Source organism: Gavialis gangeticus, unplaced genomic scaffold (assembly GCF_001723915.1).
Source record: "Gavialis gangeticus isolate Ggan-Ray unplaced genomic scaffold, GavGan_comp1, whole genome shotgun sequence".
NCBI lineage: Eukaryota > Metazoa > Chordata > Crocodylia > Gavialidae > Gavialis > Gavialis gangeticus.
This window is the reverse complement of record NW_017729026.1, coordinates 41,329,131-41,349,124: the sequence shown is the minus strand read 5'-3', so window position 1 is coordinate 41,349,124 and position 19,994 is coordinate 41,329,131. Positions and strand designations below refer to the sequence as shown.

At 40.8% G+C, this 19,994-nt stretch overlaps 1 protein-coding gene across 2 annotated transcripts in view; it reads right to left on the bottom strand.

Moving 5' to 3' along the window:
• The window catches only part of FBXL4 (F-box and leucine rich repeat protein 4), a 161,686-nt gene that overhangs the window by 123,881 nt on the left and 17,811 nt on the right, over positions 1 to 19,994 (bottom strand). For both annotated transcript variants that reach the window (XM_019520181.1, XM_019520180.1), the window contains exons 2-4: positions 16,286 to 16,434; positions 14,871 to 15,464; positions 1,080 to 1,437 (exon numbers count right to left, since the gene is read on the bottom strand). In XM_019520181.1, the coding sequence (XP_019375726.1) occupies positions 1,080 to 1,437; positions 14,871 to 15,382 (870 nt within the window). In that variant the 5' untranslated portion in view covers positions 15,383 to 15,464; positions 16,286 to 16,434. The remainder of the gene's footprint in view (positions 1 to 1,079; positions 1,438 to 14,870; positions 15,465 to 16,285; positions 16,435 to 19,994) is intronic.

Here is a 19,994-nt window from a genome sequence, read left to right as displayed (position 1 = left end):
TCCAAGTTTATTATTCAGGCAGGTAGTAAAAGGAAAAAGGGGCTTCTGCAGAGGAGGGAGCCTGTGGGGTGAGGAAGAGCTGGGATGTTATGAGGGTGTGGGGGCAAATGGGGTTTGAAGCTGAAGGTATGGTGGGTGCTGTGGGGCTGAAACTGTCTGAAGAGGTTGGAAACAAGAGGGACTGTAGGTGAAGGGGACACAGGGGATTTTGGGAACTGCAGTGAAGTTTGGATGCTTAGAGGTGCAGGATGGGGCTCACTGGGGCATGAGGGGAATGAGTCTTTGCAGGATGCAGTGTGTTCATGGGACAATGAGAGGGCAGGGTAGGACTCAGAGGGGTGTAAAGGGGATGGGGGAGTCTGATGAGGCTTGGGGCACAATGGGGATGGCTGAGTATGGAGGAATTATGTGGGATAACAGGGACAGAGTAAAGCCAGGGGCATTTGAGGTGGCAACGCATATAGAGCAGGGAAGGGCACCTTGGGGACAGAGGAGTCTCTGGGGGACAAGTATGAGGGTGCACGGAGCAATTCTGTCCATGGCCAGGCTGCAGGTTTAACAGCTGTACTCCCTGACAACAAGTGCCTGCCCCATTCTGGAGTTGCCAGCCCTGCACCAACAGACACAAACAACTCAATTATACTCATTTTTGCCTAAATCTTAAACAGAATAACAGAGCCCTAGGCTCCTAGCATAGTAGTAATACTTCCAGTTTCTTTTTAATTGGAGAAAAATATCATTGTTATGGGATGATGAATCATACCACTAGCAACTGCTTTTCAAAATCCTAGATCCACCCATGCTTATAGTGTAAGTTATTGAGAAATAACTGTACAGTGCTTATGCAAATATCTGCACATTGGCTAGCTAACAGCCATCAGCCAAAGCATACAGATCAACATATTATGACTCCTAAGAAATAACCATAACATAATTATGTAAATCAGACACCTACAACCAGAGGACAAGTACTGCATAACTGGAAAATAACAACAGCCTTGCATCAGTAACTGTGCAGCATCTCTGCAGTCCAGGTACTTGAGACAATTCTATTTCAGTATAAGCATTTTTTACCTTACCTCATAAGGTAGTTTATCAAAATATCCATTTGTTGGCCATTCCTTGAGAGCAGCAACACTGAACTGTTTATTAAGACTTTCCATTCCACCACCATCTTTTTCTTCATCTTCATCTTCATCCTCATCCTCATCAATATCATTCATATCAATCATTGTAGTCTTCAGTGAAAGCACAGGTCTCTCTTTCACACCATGTAGCACTACTGCATCTAATTCAGTGTAATAGTCCAAAAGGGAGCTATTTACTTCCAGTCGAATTAAGTTGGTAGGAAAGTCGATCTGTTTGATGCAAGGTGTGAACTGACGAGCCTGAGGACCATTCACCTTGGTAGGCGCCTCTGACCAAAGGACTTCCCACCTAGAAAAGATGTTTCATACACAATACAGCGATTACTACAAAAAGATGGACAGCTAATGTAGGTTCTGAACTTTATAGACAAGGTGCTTCCTATTATGTCAGAAGTACAAGTATTAAATAGGTTAGGCACGTGGCTCACAGGTCAGTTTAGACCACTTTTATTTTCCCCAAATTTTGATAAACGTCTGGAAAATAAAAAATGTTAAACAGGCTCACATTGAGGTTATGTATTGGCATATATTTTTCTCGGAGTTACAAACTGATAAACAGGAAGCATGTCCATGAGCGCACACTTTCTTTTATTGACATGCATGTTCAAGTTCTTTTTCTTTTTTACAGTTTACTCAAACTGTAGCAAAAGGATAGTAAGCCAACATTGTGAACTACAGATTCACACAAATATGCTACCTAGAGAAAGGAGGGTCACAAAGAATCATGCAAGTATTTAATCAAGATGCCTCTCTCATCTCTCCCCAGCCACTTTTGAAAAAAAGTGCATGTCCAATATGGTAGCTCAAAATCATTAAAACAAAAACTTGTCTTAAAAGTTTTTTATTCGCTCTACAGGCAAGCAAAAGATTCACTGTGCCTATCTCATTAGTTCAATGTTATGGGTAAGAAAATAAGAAAATGAAAGCTTTAAGGTACGTATCAAAAGAAACTCTGTCAATTTGAGAATTTACAAATGTCTCCTTTATTTTTTTCTTTCTGGAAAAACATGTTTTGAAAGCTTTCATCCTCCCTTGCTAGAGCATGGACACAATGAAAGGAGAACCAGGGCATGCAAAGAACTCCCATACATACATCCTCCTCCACTAAAAAGCTGCAACTCCTACAGCATGCTACACGTGGAGTAAACTGAAAGTAATGAGAAGTGCGATCACCACCAGTTCACAGAATCACAGAAAATTAGAGTTGGAAGGGACTTCAGGATGTCAGGCAGGTCTTGCCTTACCAACCTCATCTCCTTCTGTGACCAGGTAACTCACCACCTGAACACAAGAGAGCAGGTTGACATTGTATACCTTGACTTCCAAAAGACCTTTGATCTAGTATCCCAGGATGTCCTCATGGGAAAATTGGAGGATTGTGGGCTTAACTCCGAGACAGTCAGGTGAGTGAGAAACTGTCTGCAGGATAGGACCCAGAGAATCACAGTGAACAGATCTGTCATCCTGGAGAGAAGTGAGCAGCAGTGTCCCGCAGGGGTTGGTGCTTGGTCCAGTACTTTTCAACATCTTTATTAACTATTTGGATGTGGGGGTGAAGAGCTCACTGGCCAAGTCTGTAGCTGACACCAAGTTATGGCAAAGTGTGGTCACTCTTGAAGACAAGCTATCGATACAGGTGGACCTAGACAGGCTAGCAAGTTGGGTGGATCAGAATCAGATGAAGTTCACCATTGAGAAATGTAAAGTGCTCCACCTCAGGACAAGCAACCCAACACACCTACAGGCTTGGCAGCACCAAACTGACTAACACCACAAATTAAAGGGACCTGGGGGTAATAATAGACAGCAGTATGAATATGAGCTGGCAGTGCAATGCTGTAGTCAGTAGGCCAAATAATACTCTGGCATGCATCAATCGATGCATCTCCAGCAAAATCAAGGAGGTGATTCTTCCACTGTACTTAGCAGTGGTGAGACCACAGCTGGAGTACTGTGCCCAGTTCTGGGCACCACACTTTAACAAGGACACGGATAAGTTTGAAAGAATCCAAAGAAGAGCCACCTGTATGATCAGAGTCTTACAAGGAAAGGCTGAGGGATTTGGGACTCTTCAGCCTGAAGAAAAACAGGCTGAGAAGGGACCTGGTAGCAGCTTACCCCTACACCAGGGGAGTAAATCAAGGGCTCGGTGAGCAACTGTTCACCAGGGCACACAAGGGGAAAACTAGGAGTAATAGCCACAAACCCCTGAAAGACCAATTCTGGCTCAACATTAGGAAAAATTTCTTCACAGTCAGGGTGTTCAGACTGTGTAATAAGCTCCCCCCAGAGGCGGTACAGTCACCTACCCTGGAAGCCTTCAAGAGGAGACTAGACAGTCACTTTGCTGGGATCACCTGACCCCCAGTTATCTTCCCTGCTTGGTGCAGGGGGCTGGACCTGATGATCTTCGAAGGTCCCTTCCAGCCTTACAATCTAATAATCTATGAATCTAGTGCAACCCCCTGCTCAAAGTAAGACCATCCCAACTAGATCATTCCAGCCAGGTTTTGTCAAGCCAGTCGTTAAAAACCTCCAAGGATGGAGATTGCACCACTTCTCTAGATGACTTGTTCCAGTGCTTCACCACCCTCCCAATGAGAAAGTTTTTCTTAATATCCAACCTAAACCTGCCTTACTGCAACTTGGAGACTATTGCTCCTTGTTCTGTCATCTATCACCACTGAGAACAGTCCAGCTCCATCCTATTTGGAACCACTTGTCAGGTAATAAAAGGCTGCTATCAAATTGCCACTCCCTCCCTCCAGTCTTCTCTTCTGCAGACTAACTAAACCCAGTTCCCCCAGCCTCTCCTCAAAATCACATGCCCCAGTCCCTGGAACAATTTTCGCCACTCCCCACTGGACTCTCTCCAACTTGTCCACATCTTTTCTATAGTGAGGGACACAAAGCTGAACACACTACTCCAGATGTGGCAACACCGGTGCAGAATAGAGTTGAATAATTACTTCCCTTGACCTGCTGGCAACACTCCTGCTAATGCAGCACAATATGCTGTTAGCCTGCTTGGCAACAAGGGCAAACTATTGATTCATATCCAGCGTATTTTCCATGTAACCCCCAGGTCCTTTTTGGCAGAACTGCTGCTTAGCCAGTCAGTCCCCAGGCTGTAGCAGTACATGCGACTGTTTCATCCAAAATGCAGGACCTTGCTCTTGTCCTTGTTGAACCTCATAAGATTTCTTTTAGCCTAATCCTCCAATCTGTCTAGGCCACTCTGAATCCAAGCCCTACCCTCCACTGTATCATCCCAGCTTGATGTCATCTACAAACTTGCTTTGGGTGCACTCCATCCCATATTCCAGACTGTTAATGAAGATTTTGAACAAAACTGGCCTCAGGACCAACTCCTGGGGTACTCCACTTGATACCAGCTACCACCTAGACACTGAGCCATTGATTACTACCCGTTGAGCCCGACAATCCAGCCAGCTTTCTATCCACCTTACACCATTCTAACCCATTCTTCCTCAGCTTGCTTGCAAGAATGCTGTAGGAGAAGGTATCAGAAGTCTTGCTAAGTCAAAGTATATCATGTTCACTGCTTTCCCCACATCTACAGAGCCAGTTGTCTCATCACAGAATCCAGACAGTTTAGTCATGACTTGCCCTTGGTGAATCCATGCTGACTGTTCTTAATCACCTTCTTCTCCTCCAAGTGCTTAGAAGTGGATTCTTTGAGGACCTGGCTCCATGAGTTTTCCTGAGATTAAGGTGAGGCTGGCCAGTCTGTAGTTCCCTGGATTCTTCTTCTTCCCTTTCTTAAAGATGGGCACTATATTTGCCCTTTTCAAATTGTCTGGGACCTCCACCAGTCACCATGAGTTTTCAAAGATAATGGCCAGTGGCTCTGTAGTCTCATCAGCTAACTCCTTCAGAACCCTTGGATGCATCCCATCCAGCCCCATGGATATGTACATGTCCAGCTTTTCTAAATAGTCCCCAACCTGTTCTTTCACCACTGAGGACTGCTAACCTCCTTCTCAAACTTTGCGGCCTGGTGCAGTAGTGTGGGAGCTGATCCTGCCTGTGAAGATGGAAGTCAAAAAAGGCATTGAGTACTTCAGCCTTTTCCTCATCATCTATCACTATGTTGCCCCCCGCATTCAGTAAGGGACCCACACTTTCCACAACCTTCCTCTTGTTGTTAACATACTTCAAGTTCCTTGCTAGCTAAAACTCCAATTGCGCTTTGGCCTTCACAACTTCATCCCTGCACACCCAAGTTGCCTCAATGCTTCCTTGCGGAAGGATCTAGGAATGGAAACCGTTCTGCCCTTTACATGTATTCTGCTATCATGAACCCATGAACAGATTTTACATACTCTGTGGTCACCGATGTTCATCTTCTTTTGGCTTCTTCTGCTTTGTTGGTCCAGTAAATTGATGGCAGGAAAAGAAATCTCCAGAATAACTGATGCTGTTTCCTGTGATATTTCTCTGGATGAGGAGAACACTACAGAGACACTTTCAGCAGTTTTACCTTCTTCCCATCTTCCAATCTCTTGATCTCAGGTTCAAAACTCACACAACTATGAACAGATTAGCTGTTGCCTTCACACTGACCTCAGAAACCTGACACTGCCTCTCTGGTAACCGAGCTCCTTCTCTGATGAAAGCTATTAGTATTCTAAATCCATAACAAATATCACTTGTACTGATTACTACTACTAAGTAGTATTGTACAAATCAAAACATTACCAGTCTTTCAATGCTGGCCACTTAAACTTTCCAACTTAAAAAAAAAACATAGTAAACAAAGTTTACACTACAAAAAAGTTACTCTGCTAATCAGGCTTGGAAATTTCATTGTTGAAATACAGAATAGGAAAATGTCTGAGTGCTTGATTGAATAGTTCTTATTTTAAACCATCAAGCCTGCAGATCTGTTTCAATGGGTATTTCAGTTTCCATAGGCTTGAAGACAGAACCTGACCTGGCTTTCACTGGTGGAATGGAAATGTCCCACCAACTGCCATTAGTTCCCTAGCTAGTATAATTCAGATGTACATTTTTAAAATTATACATTGTGCTAAATAAATTTAGATGAAAAACAATTTCTCCTGTTGCAGAGCACTTTAAATTCCATATAATAAGAAACCAAAACTGACAGATGCCAATTTCCATCTCTGTTCTGGATGAATAGTTTCCATGGGTGACTGGCTTGTGGACTTAATCATACAAAGAAAGAAAATATTCAGGTCAGCACAGATTAGCTTTCCTATTCTTCTTCATGTCAAGGTCCATAGATCCTTTACAATGGACCCAAAAGCCTGAAGAAGACTTCTGCCAAAAGAAAGGAAATGCTACTGGCCAAGACTGAATGACCAAAATGCAAAACTTGGTAAGACACTTAATAACTCTGCCCTGGGCATTAGCTTCCCTTTGATTTTGACTTTAATGTTTAAATAGTAAAGGAATATTTTTTAAATTTTCTTATGAAATTAACTTCATGACAGTGTCAAGTCTTATTTGAATTATGGATCTTCAATAATGAAAGGTCACCACTTCAGGAAAATGCATGCAACTGGCAGCAAGCAGAATACCAAATCTAATGGAGAGGAAGCATAACAAGACTTCCTGGTGAGGTAAAAGGACCATATGATAGTGTAAGTAATCTTGTAGCTACTGAGTAAGGCTGGTGCCCTAAGGAAATATTTAATGTTGGAATAATTTATTTTCCCTGAATAAGCCAAGAATATCATGCTGCAGAGACCTGACCTTTTTGTTTGGACATTTATGCACACATAATATAATTCTTCTGGAGGAGCACAAAGCTATGTTCTAGTGGTTTATCATGACAGTTGAGCTACGGACTCTGCACCAAACAACAGAATAAATACAGTTTGTTGACTTTAATTTTTCCATTAAAAGAGCCATTATCCCTAAAATTGGTTTAGCTAACTAGCTGCTACTACCAGAAATAAGTCATATTTCTGGTAGTAGCAGCTGGTCAGCCAACCCAATTTTTGTCATGTATGTCTAATGTTCATTAGAGATGAGTATTTGACTGGACAGACTACTTGGTCAATTGACCAGTCAAATATTGTCAAATAATGATAAAATATTTTAAGCATTAATTTATTAGAACAGTGAAGAGAGACACTTTAATCTTCAGGAAGTTCGATAATTAGCTAATTACAGACAAGTTATATAACTGCCTTTGAAATTAAATTCTAAAAAAGTTTAAATTGATTTTTATAAGTAAAAATCTTAGGTAAGTGTAAATATGAATAATATTCAAGACCAGTAGTGTAACTAAGGGAGGCAAACAGATGCAAAAAAAAAAAAAAAAGTACTGCCTCCATGGGCACTATCCTGTTCAGCTCTGCCCATGTATTGAGGCTGCCCTACTATGCCTCTGTTCAAGACTGAAAGCTTGCAAATAAAGACATTTTTTGCAACTGTTTAGTTGGTCTAATAAAAGATAACACCTCTACCAAGAGTGCTGAATACTTCTCATTTCCTCAGCTTTTATCCCAAAACCCCAGGGGGGTCAGCTAAAAAAGTTGTAAAATAATAATACAAATAACAAACAGAAATAAAACACACAGAAACTATAAAAGACAAAATTAAGTTTTTAAAATGTACTAAGTTAGTTAGGCCAACTCTTCAGGCATTTTGCTGGTTGCATTTGGAGATGCCTGCAGTCACAGAAGATGGTCAGTAGAAGGTTTTCTATGCTGCTGGTTTTGGTTCTGCCTCAGCACAGAGTAGGTCCTGCAGCCCCATGTAGCTTAATGAAAAGAAGGGAAAGGAGGAAACAGCTCAGGAAGAAGATTAGGGCAAGGGGTACTTGCTTCTAAGTGCAATGAGTGAGAAACAAGGAGCCCTCACTAGAGGGTGGCCGGAAGAAGTGGCAACTACAGCTCTATGCTTTTAGGAAGATATGCCCCAGCGTATGGAAGCTATTGAAGGAGTCCATGATATACAACCTTTTTTATTTATATATAAAAAAGTATAACAAATTTTCCATATAAAATCTAATTTTGAGGTGTGGTGTCTTAAATTCAGGGTCTTCTTGGACTCTAGCAAATACATTATGATCTTATCCCTCTATTACACCTTCCTATGGTATATAGGAAGAACATAAAACTACAGCTTGTCTGGCACAGCCGTAGTCCCCTAAGCACAGTTTAACAACAGTTGGTACTCTCTTGCTGACAGAATCTATCCTTTGGTTTTTATTTCTGCTGCTTCTTTAAACATATTTTACTATGTGACTACTGTCCTCCCTCCCATGAGACAGGTTCGGGGATATCAAGGCATGCTTAAAGGAATCAGCGTAGATCTACTGGCCTATTTTTCCTATTATTATAAGAGTATCATTTATTATTGTATTATGGTAGCATCTATCTAGTGGTTCTCAACCTTTTCAGACTTAAGGCACCCCTCAAAAGACTCAAGGCACACCTTGGAGAATGCCAGGTCTTAATTTTTGCTTGTTTGATGATAGAAAAATAATAGAACAAATTCTTCTGTTGCAAAGAACTCAGAAAGACCACAATGGGTCATCATGTTTTCGACACTATGAATTCCTATTTGTAATCTCTGAGTTTATTTTGTGAATCATGTTTGCTCACCTAACAGTGCTGACACTCTTCCCACTGAGTTGTGCATCAACCTCAAAGCGCTGGGGCACCCTGTTTGAAAATCACTGATCTAATCAGACTAGGACCCCATTGTGCCGCACCCTGAACAAATATAAAACAAAACTGAAGTCCAAACCCAGGAAACGTATGATTTAGGTAAATAACAAAATACAGCAGATGGTTACAGACTGCATGACAAGGGAGTACAACAAAAGAGCAAAGCAGTTTGGACCTACATAATGGGCACTAGTTTCAGCACAGTAGCTACTTACAATGCTGGGTTCCCCCTACAGCAACCGCTACTTGGTTATTTACTCTTTGAGAGTTTGTCCACATAAACACAGCTTTGGAGTAAACAGTGAAACAGCTCAAAGATTGCTCCAAAAACATTTCAATTCCAAATGTTCTGCATTTTCTGTCTCTCACATGGGCACTTCTGGGTCTCCAGACTGAGCTCCTCAGAAACTCTACTCTTCTCCTGCTGCATGGGGTCCACATGGGACAGAGATCTGTTTCCCTGGAGATCTCAGACAGCATACTCATATCCTAATCTACCAGTAGGATGGTGCATGTTTTAATGGAGTCAGGCCTGCCTATATCAGGTACTGACAACATCTGTCCTACATCTGGTGTCCCACAGCCAGGACTCACAGGAAACAGACAGGTAGGAGAAGTGGCTGAGCTCCTCCAGATGAAGCATGCCTACTTGTGTAGGCTGTGCAGATTTCCCTCTGGTACACTGCCTTTCACATTTTACTTCCTCATGGAGACGAGTGGACTGTTTCTCCCAAAGCCTTTTTCCAACCCTGCCTATTTTCTTCTCAGCTGGGAGAGGAAATGAGCCTCACGCTGAATGAGCTGCAAGAGCTGCAAACTGCCCTCTGCCAGCAGACTCCGCTAAGCTCCCCAATGAAACATCTGACACCACAAAGGAAGAGAGGAAACACCGATCCTTTGATTTTGCCTTTTTCCCCCTCAAGCTAGCTGCTTCCCTAACTTTTGCAGGAGTGCCAAGAGATGCACAGGAAAAGAGGATGTGGAATTAAGGGTCTGTGCCCAGAGACCCTTAATTCCTGGTTGAAAATCATTGATCTAATCAGATCAGGACCACACTGTGCTATACCCTGAACAAAATCCCAACTGTTAGTCTAAAAATCTGAAATAAAATTTGTAATTTTGCTCAAGAATGCTCTGCAGCAAATAAGTCTGGCAGAGCCACAAGACAGAGGGGAAATTAAAAAGTGAAGAAAACTTCAGGAGGTAGGACATTCCCTTGTTGCCACTAACAAACAGTCACTAGTTGTGACTGAGTTACCAGCAGCATTAACCACTGCAATAGATCTGTAGTATGAAGAAGAAATACATAGATGACACTCCAATTTACTAAAATAAGAAATAATTGCATAGCAGCAGCCAGATGTACTGTGAAGTAGCAGCACCTGCACTGTTACACATTTCCAGATTGGTTGGGAAACTGTTTTTGAACTCCCAGTACTGCACACAGAAATGCGATGTCACCAGGAAAGTGCATGCAACTGGAAAGTGAAACTGACCGTCAACTGTAATTAAAAAAAGGAAGATTTTTCCCCTGTATTTTTCACATTTAGTCGTTAGAGTTGTTTCTGTAACAGTAAGTTTAAAAAAAAAGCTTCAGTGATTTCTGACTAGACAGCTCTGACTTCAATATACACACATTTCCATCATCTGACAGCAACAAATTGCAAACTACTGGTAAGTTTCTAAATGACCGATTCAAATGAAGGAATCAATGCAATTTAAACAGTAAATTTTGGGGAATGATGGAAAACAGAAAAATGGTAAAAGTATTGTCCTGACCTATCTTAGAACTATCTTTTCCAAGTCAGTACCTGTTTCTACAGTAGTCTAGACTCTGCTTTTATTACTAATTCAAAAGGGAGGCAAAAGAGAGCATCTTCTTGTAGTTTGTTTTATCAGCTGGTTAAAGATATCCTAAGCAACCATTAATATTCCCACTTGCCATTTGGAAAACTTCAGAGACCCTTCCACGTAAGGGTGCAATTTCTCTGCCAAGCATCTGTCTGGGTCGAGAAGAAGGAAGGAATAAACACATGTAGAATTCTAGAATTGCTGGAAGTCATAATTTTGATGAAAGAATTTGAGCTTTCCTCCATTTCGGGGCAGAAGATCGATTTATCACAACCTTTTTCCATACTGAATCATTTAGTGTCCTTCAACAGATCCCTGACAAGCTTGACCTATTTAAAGATAGCTTGAATCAAATTGCTCCAGGCTAGTATCTTCCTACATTCGTAGACTAATAGGAGGATTTCATAATCACTGGCAATGATTCAATGAAGTGGATAAAATGCACTGTACCACCACAGGGACTTAGATGAGAACCTCTCTCTAGCAATATGCAGGACTAGTTCTTAGATTTAAATAAAGCATAACATTGGTGACAGCCAAACAAGTGACATCTAGTCGAACCATGCATGTTCACAAGGAAGAAAATAAAAAGGCTTTCTTGAGCAAGGTATTAATCTTCTGGTTCATGAGACTCTTAGACGTTGCTGAGTTTAAAAACTGCCTGGGTCATTCAGAGCCTACATGCCCTTCCTCTGTAGAACTGGAACCCAATTTTTTTTCTGGCCTAAGAGGATGAGATCTGGATGTTGGTATAGAGTCCAAATGAAATTACTAGAGACACTCTGGCTAAATGGTTAATATCACTGTTCTCTCTTCCTTAAAAAGAGCTCTTGGTTGATACTGAGACAACTAAATCAGGAGACATAGCAAGGAATTAAGGATGCTGCACACCAAGCTCATGCTTGATCCAGCCCATGGACTGACCCCACCTATGGAATCAATCTGTACTACTCATCTCTAGGGACCTACTGAATTCACAGTTTCACAATTTTTATGGAAACTTTGAATTCGGTCAGTCGTGAAAAAGCCCAGTCCCCACAAAAAAGCATGGGGAACACAAAAAGGTGCAAAATCAGCAGCAAGCGGGAGGAGGTGGAAGAGAGCTGCAAAACCAGGAAAGAGTGGGAAACCCTGGATTCCTGAAGCACAGGAGACCACAAAAATCAGGAAGCAGCTGCCCCAAATTTGATAGGTCAAAGCCCACAAGAAATAGTTTCATTTTATTATGGCGTCAGTTTTAAAAGCTGCAGCAACTGCATAGTCAGGTATTCTATTTATTCATTTGGGAGGTGCACAAAGATAGAGGGAGCTACCAACTATCTACTTCTCCTGCTTCAATTTTTTATAGTCAGCTTTCACAGTATGCAACTACATTACCTGATTCTGCTATTAGACACAGCTTAAACACTACAGTAGAAGTTGGCAACCTATAGCCTGGAGCTTTGGCAGCATTCAGCCACAGGGACAAATGCCAGCTGTAGGTTTCCCCATGACATCAGACAAGCAGCAGCAGGGTCCTAGCACCCATCCTCCCATGACAGCCTGCATCTGTAAAAGTTTGCCTACTCCACAGAAATAAAGTGAAATGGAGTTGATTCCCTTCTGCTGCACTATTGCCCAGGTGGATTTGCCTCAGCACCAGTGAAAACTAGCAAAATTATCTTTAGTTTGCATTCTGTTGTTTGAGACAGCTACACACTGCAAAGATACTGCAGCTCTCCCTGAACATTAGGGAATAACTAGCTCTATTGTTTTACTCTAGGTTCACAATTGAGAAATTATCTTTGCATTCATCAAGTGTCAGAGGTTTGTTGTTCTCCTCCCTGTCTTGTCTCTTCTATCACACCAATGAAATTTTCAGCTCTACAAAACCTGATGGCACTAATCCAAAAAAGTGTCCTAATCTACTATGTAAAGTGGATTTTTCAAGCCCTTTAAATTGCTAACACTTTTCTAACATGTTCCCCCCCCTTTTTTGGGGGAGGGGGGGAGTGTTAAATAAACAAGATCCCCACAGCAACCCCAGCCACCTCAACAATGTTAGAATCTGCTCATAACTGAGAAGAGCAGAAGACTCAGCATAGCATAAAGCTAACTGAGCTGGCTTCCTCTACCCACCATCCCCCAATGGCATAGCACTGTTACATTTGTTGGTTGGTCCTGTACTGACCATCATCAGTCACCATAAATTAGTGCAGTCTGGATCAATTTATGCCAGTGCTGAAACAGTCATTATGTCAATGTTAGAGAATCAAACCCTGCTATTTGTTGATCCACTCCTACCCACTTAATTTTGGCATGTAAAAAAATCTGGCTCCATATCTTTCCATCTGATCTGCTCTTTTTATAGCTTGCTGTGAATCTTTTTAGATAGTATTTGCTCCTTTTTTAAATCTGTCTAGTATCACTGCCACCACTCAGCTTTTATATGGAACTTTATAAAACATTTTTACATCTGTGAATGGAAAGGAGCTAAGTGCCATTATCCACATTTTACTAAGTGGGAAACATAGATGGAGCAAGAGTAAGTAACTTGGCTCATGATCACCCAAAGAGCCAGAAAAGTCAAGAACAGAACTCAGAGCTCTCAAATCTGAGCCTGAGTCCAATCCCTTCCTCACTGAGCCACACTGAATGGTAAGAATTTAACTTATGTAATTCCAATGCAAAGAGTGATAACACAAAAGTATTTAACAGAATGATCCACAGAGTTTGACCTTGATATCTGAAAGAGTTACCTGTTAGACCACATCCAGACATGCAGGGGTGTGTGCTTGCAGCAGCACAAATTGCTGCAGCACATGCCCCTGCATGTGTGCCCCATTGTGGGACAAATTGCCCTTGCCCAGCTCTTCAGCCCAGGACAGTTGGAGGCTGGACCCAGCATTGGCACTGGCCCCAGCAATCTTACCTGGTGGCCTGGAGCAGCAGGGACACAGGTCGGGCAGCATGGAGGCCTGACCAGCAGCCAGAGCATTGCTCTGGATTGCCCGGCCTCTGCGTGTGCTAATGCACACTTGTTAAGCATGCATTGTACTGCTTTTTCTTCAGGGTAGCAAAATTCTGTCTGTCCTGTGCTGTAAATCTGTAGCATGGAGTACATTTTAGCATTTGCTGTGCACAGTGTTTGGCACCACAAAGAAGTCTGTGGCACCACAAACTTTACAACCCTGCTTGTCTGGACATGGTCTTAGACTTTATTTAACATAAATTGTTAACAAGTATTATTTATAGAGGTCTCCTTAAATGCAGCCTTATTATAATAGACAGGTACTGATGACATGCATCTTTTAAAAAGAAAGAAAAAGAAAAAAGGCATAAGGGCTATGAAATACAAAATAGGACTGATTTTTTTCCTTCATTGACCAAGTACGGAATGTCACTCAGAGAATTCAGCATGGTCACAAAATCATTCCTTAGTTTAAGAAATAAAATAATAAGAAAGTAGAAACAAGTCTATGAAAGAATTCTACATTATAAATATGAAAAGTTTACCAAAAAAAGGCTAATGTTAATATGCCATAGTTGAACATGCTTACTCCTGCATTGCCATTATCAACTAATTTCAAGAATATATTATTCTACACTCCAAGATAGAACACAGTAAACAACATGGAGCCTTTTTGGATATGGTGGGATACACATTTAAATAAATAATTATCCATTTTAATTATAACAACAAATCAATTTTTATTTTGTTTTAAAACCTATGTAGGTCTATATAATTTTAAGGCCTTCCTCTTAACATTCTAAGACATAAGACATTAGGCATGCTAGGTATATTTCTGTATTTCAGTGAAATAAATAAAAACCGCTGGTCTCTTAAAATGAAACATTATATAAACACGTTACCCTTATTACTTGGGGAAAGTACACATTCAAAAGAAACACCATTTAATTAATAGTTATTGTACATGTCCAGTAACTATCAAGAGTTTTGATGATCTATATTATCTGTAGGTGCGGCTTTTCACAAGAACTATTATTATGCAAAAGAACCCTGTATAATCTTTGATACTAAAATGGCCTCACTTATTAGATCTATGTCCCCAATTTTAGCATTAAGACAGAGTAGAAAACTACAGCACATGTGCATGTGTTAAACTTTGCACTAAAACAAAGAGACCATTTGTAGATCTGATATAAAATCCTGAAGACATTTTCTAAATGTATTTAATAAAGACAACGAGTAAAAGTTTACCTTACTTCAGCTGGTGGATTTTGGGAATAGGGATTTGCAGAACAAGCCAAAACCCTAACTACAGCTCCAGGATGATACGTTTCCAGAATATGCACAGCTGTGGGATATACTGGATCCTCAAAAGCAAGCTCCACATAGTCCTGGCTGTAGAAGTTAGGTGGAGTCCTCTTGAACGGCAATCGGGCACTAGGACATTGATCCCACCACGTTCCATAAGTTCGAAACACCGCAGTCTGAGTAAAGTCACCAGAACTAGGGTACACATTCTGAATACCTGCCAAATTCCACATGGTGTATGACATGCTGTTTTCACTACCATAATGGGAACTGAAATCCAAGACTTCTTTGGCATACTGGACTATTTCAACATTGACAGGTAAGGCTCGGTTGTTTGATTCAATAGCTCTCCGGCTGTTCATCATTTCTCCCCTTGTAGCAATCCTGGCTCGGCGCCGAAGGCAGATATAGTAAAACATGCTCAGAACTGTTAACATGGGAAACACCGGTGACATCTAGATATGAGTTATGAAGCTGCAAATGGTTAGGAGTCCTTTACAAGGTCCATTAACCCTTTGTAGGATGTTTAAAAAATAGCTGAATAAAACAGAATAGTGAAACATGGTCAGCACAGAACATTTCAAAAGAAAATACATGCATTTTTCTCATTTTAATTGTCCTAAATAAAACACTGACATTGAAGATCTGGCATTAAGTATAAAACTTACTTAATGAAAAGGGATTATTTAAAATCAAAATATATCTAATGGAGCATCTTTTTTTCCACCAGAAAGATAGTATTTTATGAAAGAAACACTGGTCACCAGAAAGATAGTATCTTATGAAAGAAACAAAAAAATAAAAAGGAGTTGTTGCATGCAATACTGAAAATACTGAGCCAGTATTCTGAGCATAAAATCTCATGGCCTCAGTGAAAAATCTCTGCAATTCTTATGCTCCTGCAGCAGCAAGCATCTGAGTCTGAGAGTATATCTACATTGCAGACTCATATAAGATAGCTGAGCTAGCATTAAATGAGCTGCCTTGGGTACCAGAAGCACTGTAGTCACAGCTGAACTGGTCTCAGTATGAACTAATTTATCCTCCAGGAGCTAGACTGCTCCTGGTACCCAAACTAGCTTATTTAAAGACCATAGTGAAGCACATGCCATTAGTCCAGGAATAATTCTTGTAAATCTTCAGAGGTGGACCGTTCACGTCATTAAATCCTTTGCTCCCCTTTGAGTTGTCCTTGTGATCTTCCTAGTGGGTTTTGTAAGGCCTTTGAATTAAAGGCAGTTTTCTGATAATTAAAGTTTAGTTTTGGATCAAATAACTGTTTTCCATTAGACAAAAATTATGTTTTTATTTTAAAGCCCTTCACACTCCTCTTTCAGGTTGCCCATAGAAGAACTCACCCCTGATACAGAAGTCAGTAGACTGCAAAAGTAAATTCAGTGGATTCTATATTATACTTATTAGCTGGTCATATCCATACAGCCACGAGGCGAGGTAGGTCTTCACAGTTCTGGCATCAGAAGCAGTTCATCTAGACAGCCTGTTACACCTGATAAAGAGACGACATTTTGATGCATATGTTGACTGGGTTTGATGTAAAGTTTGCTAAATGCAAAAAGGGCAGACATGAAAACAAACTTCTGTTGAACAGAATCCCAAGAAGAGCTATGTTTCCTTACCAATAAGTTAATCCATCAGAGTATAAATAAAATAAACTTTAGCAACTATACTGCAGGGTACTTTGCTCTGCATATGCTGCAGCCTCCTCCTGGATTCCTTTAAGATCAAAAGTAATTGAGGATCTAAAATTAACGCCCTAGAAAAGTCAGAAGAGCTGGATAGGAGGTGGGGGGAAGAACCATGTTTCCATGTTTTCAAAAAATATTTAAGTGAATTGTCTTTATGTAACCAAATTATTTTGCTGAAGCAAAGTGTGGATTTAATATACTGAGCCATATATAAAATTGACTAAATGCTGGCAATAGGCATTTGTAAAAAATGTAGTCCTTACAATGCCCAGACTGAGCAACATGCAAATAGTAAACAATTACAACAATCTGCAGAAAAGGCTGGGGGGCTTTTTTAATTCTTTGAATGTACTAATCTAAACTGTTCTATCAACAGTGATAAATAAATTTGCTTAAAGAGATATATTTCAGCTTGAGTGGGGTTTCCTTTTTTTAAGGAAACAGAGAGGTCCTTACTGTATTTCTTACTAATAAAAGATCATCTTACATACCCTCTGTTTAGTTATTAGATACACTACACTATAGCAATACACTGTAAACTATTGTATGGACAAAGTTCCTTGTCAATATAGTTATTCATTTATACCGCTTTACAGTTTATCAAGGAGCAAAGAAGTTCAATGTTATTTCTGTGTCCTTATGAAAGTAGAACTGTATTTCCCTATTAAAATCTTGTTTAGCTGTTCCTCATTGGTAACAGGGAGCAATCTGTATAACCTGCTAGAATGAACACGTATGACTCAGCATCTCCTCAAATAGACTAAGGGCTTCTACAGCACTGGAGCTTCTGATAACTTTATCACAGGGCATGTGCTGTATTAATCACTGAGCCAGACACTGGCTGCACATAAACTTCAGGACAAACAACAGCCAGTGATCAACCCAATGCCTCCGCTGGTCCAGGAGACCAACTGCACATTTAACATTTTAAACAGGTCAAAGGGCAATGCTTTTTAGTTCAAAAACCCAAGCTTAAATTATAATTATTCCCTGAATGGAAACAAATTGGAAGGACATCTATATTGCTCTGTATGAATCCTCTCTATGGTTCCACAGTAACTCCTTTTCCTACCCCTTAAAAAAAAAAATAAATAAAAATAACCTTCCCCCACCCCGAAACACACAGCATCCACTGAGCTCTCTTTTTTGTCGGAACACCATTAACAACTGCAAATGCAGGTTTTTGGAGATAAGGACAGGCTGCAGCCTCTGCTCCTCCTACATTTGGCAATGAAAAAATACGCTGATTAATTGTTTGCTCCTTCTCTTTTCTTTTCCTCCAATAATTAGTTTTTGTTTGGGTTTTGTACTTAACTTAGTTTTATATCTGCTTGGGACAGCAACAAAGTAACTACATCTGGCACCTAATGCAGGAGGGAATATGTAAGGAGTTGTCTTGACTATGCCCTGCGCTCTACAGGGAAACCAAACCAAACGAAGCCACATTTCCCAAAATACTCCATGCTTCCAGACTTTGGAAAACTCATGGAAAGAAAGGAGAAAGGATTTCATCTTCTCCCTATACAGGTTGGGGCAGCTTTAGAATTTAACTGTGAAACCACACTTTCTTCAGAGTCTTTTCTGCTGATGCCTCCTGATCCAGATTTTAGAAAGGAAACAGGTGCTAGACTAGAACATCCAGGCTGCAGCCTTCATTCTACCAAAAGATTCATCTGTGGTGCAGCACCACGAGTCAAAGGGCAAAAGAGGAGAACTTTGCAAGATGCTAGGTGCATGTGAAATGGGCCGTATTTAATTCGGATTCAAAGATTCAAATTCGGCCAAATCAGAATCTGAAGATTCAAAGCTTATTCAGAGAATCAGTGATTTGGCTACAGACACAGCTTTAGACCTTTTTTCTACATACCTTGAGGTACCAGGCGTGGCTTGTGAACGCTGCAATGGTGGGGTGGATGGAGTGACCCACAGGAGCAACCCTAACACTAACCCCCTCCCCCCCCCATGCTCACAAGCTAACCTGGAAGCAGACCAGAAGTCTTCCAGTCCACTTCCAGGCCTGCCACCGAGCAGTGGGGCCCCCCGCCGGCTCGGCCATCAGCCACGGGGGGACCCCAAGTGGCCCCAGTCACCAAGCCAGGGAAACGTGGGGGAGCCCCCCAGAGTGCTCCCCAGCAGTCCCAGAAGTGCTTCTGGTCCACTCCCGGGTCTGCTGCCGAGCGTGCTGGGGACCCCTGCATTCCTGTGGGACGCTCCATTTGCCCCACTATTGCAGCATTCACAAGCCACCTGGTACCTAAAAAAAACATTTAAAGCTGTGTCTATATCAGGACCCAATTCAGATTCAATTCAGAGAGACTGAGTCTCCTGATTTGATTCAGATTTGGAGATTCGGCCACCAATTCAGGCCGAATCTCCGCTGAATCGAACCAGGGACCGAAGCATCGCACAGCCCTACAAGATACCTTCCACAGGTAAACTCTTATAAAAGACAAGAACTTAGTTTTGGAATTGTTCAAACTCAGATGGAGATAGATGGCAACGTTTGATTTTAACTACATTATTTTGTACATTGCTTTTGACAGTCATTTGACTCTCCCAAACCCCACCCCACCTAAGATTATTTCTAGTATATCACAAGTAAAAAGAAGAGGCTGCCATAAGATTCAGTTATCTCTGAGTGGAAGACTTTCCCCAGTTGTATGGAGATCACCACCCCAACTGCATTTAACACTCTTCAGAAAAATCTTAGTTTGGGAACTGGGGGGTACAGTGAAACAGTGCCCATATATTATTTTAAAAGTTACTAAACACGATAGAAAATAAAGCATCAGTTCTATGGGTTGGCACAAGAAAATGCATACACCTATTTTACATTTCACAAAAATTAAGCTTTTTTTTTAAAATATCTTTGTATATCTATGCACTCATGTTATGCATCAAAACACTCTGGACATTCATGTGTCACAACCTAGATTCAACTTTTAGGACTTACTATTTATCTGAATATCTCTCTTGTGATGACTTAAAAAAAAAAAAATCGAATCAGTTGTTGGACTGCTCTAATTTCAAAAGTTCCATTTCTTTCATCATTAACAACAGTTTCACAACTTATATTTATTTTTAAAGGTGTTCAACAAATTTAAAAGGAACATTTTTTTTAAACAAACTTAGGTTACAAACATTCAGTCTTCTTCCCAACCCATTTGCACTATCTTTCAGATACATATTTTATGATACTACTGCCTGTGATAGGTGAAGATCTCTCTCATAGAGTATCTGAAACACAAACACTCTGAAGTCTTTGAGAAGAGCCAGTCAGCCAAGTACAAAGGTATTTAGAAAAAGCCTGCGTCATTTTTTTGCCCTGACTCCAAAACAGACTTTAAAAAAAAAAAAAAAA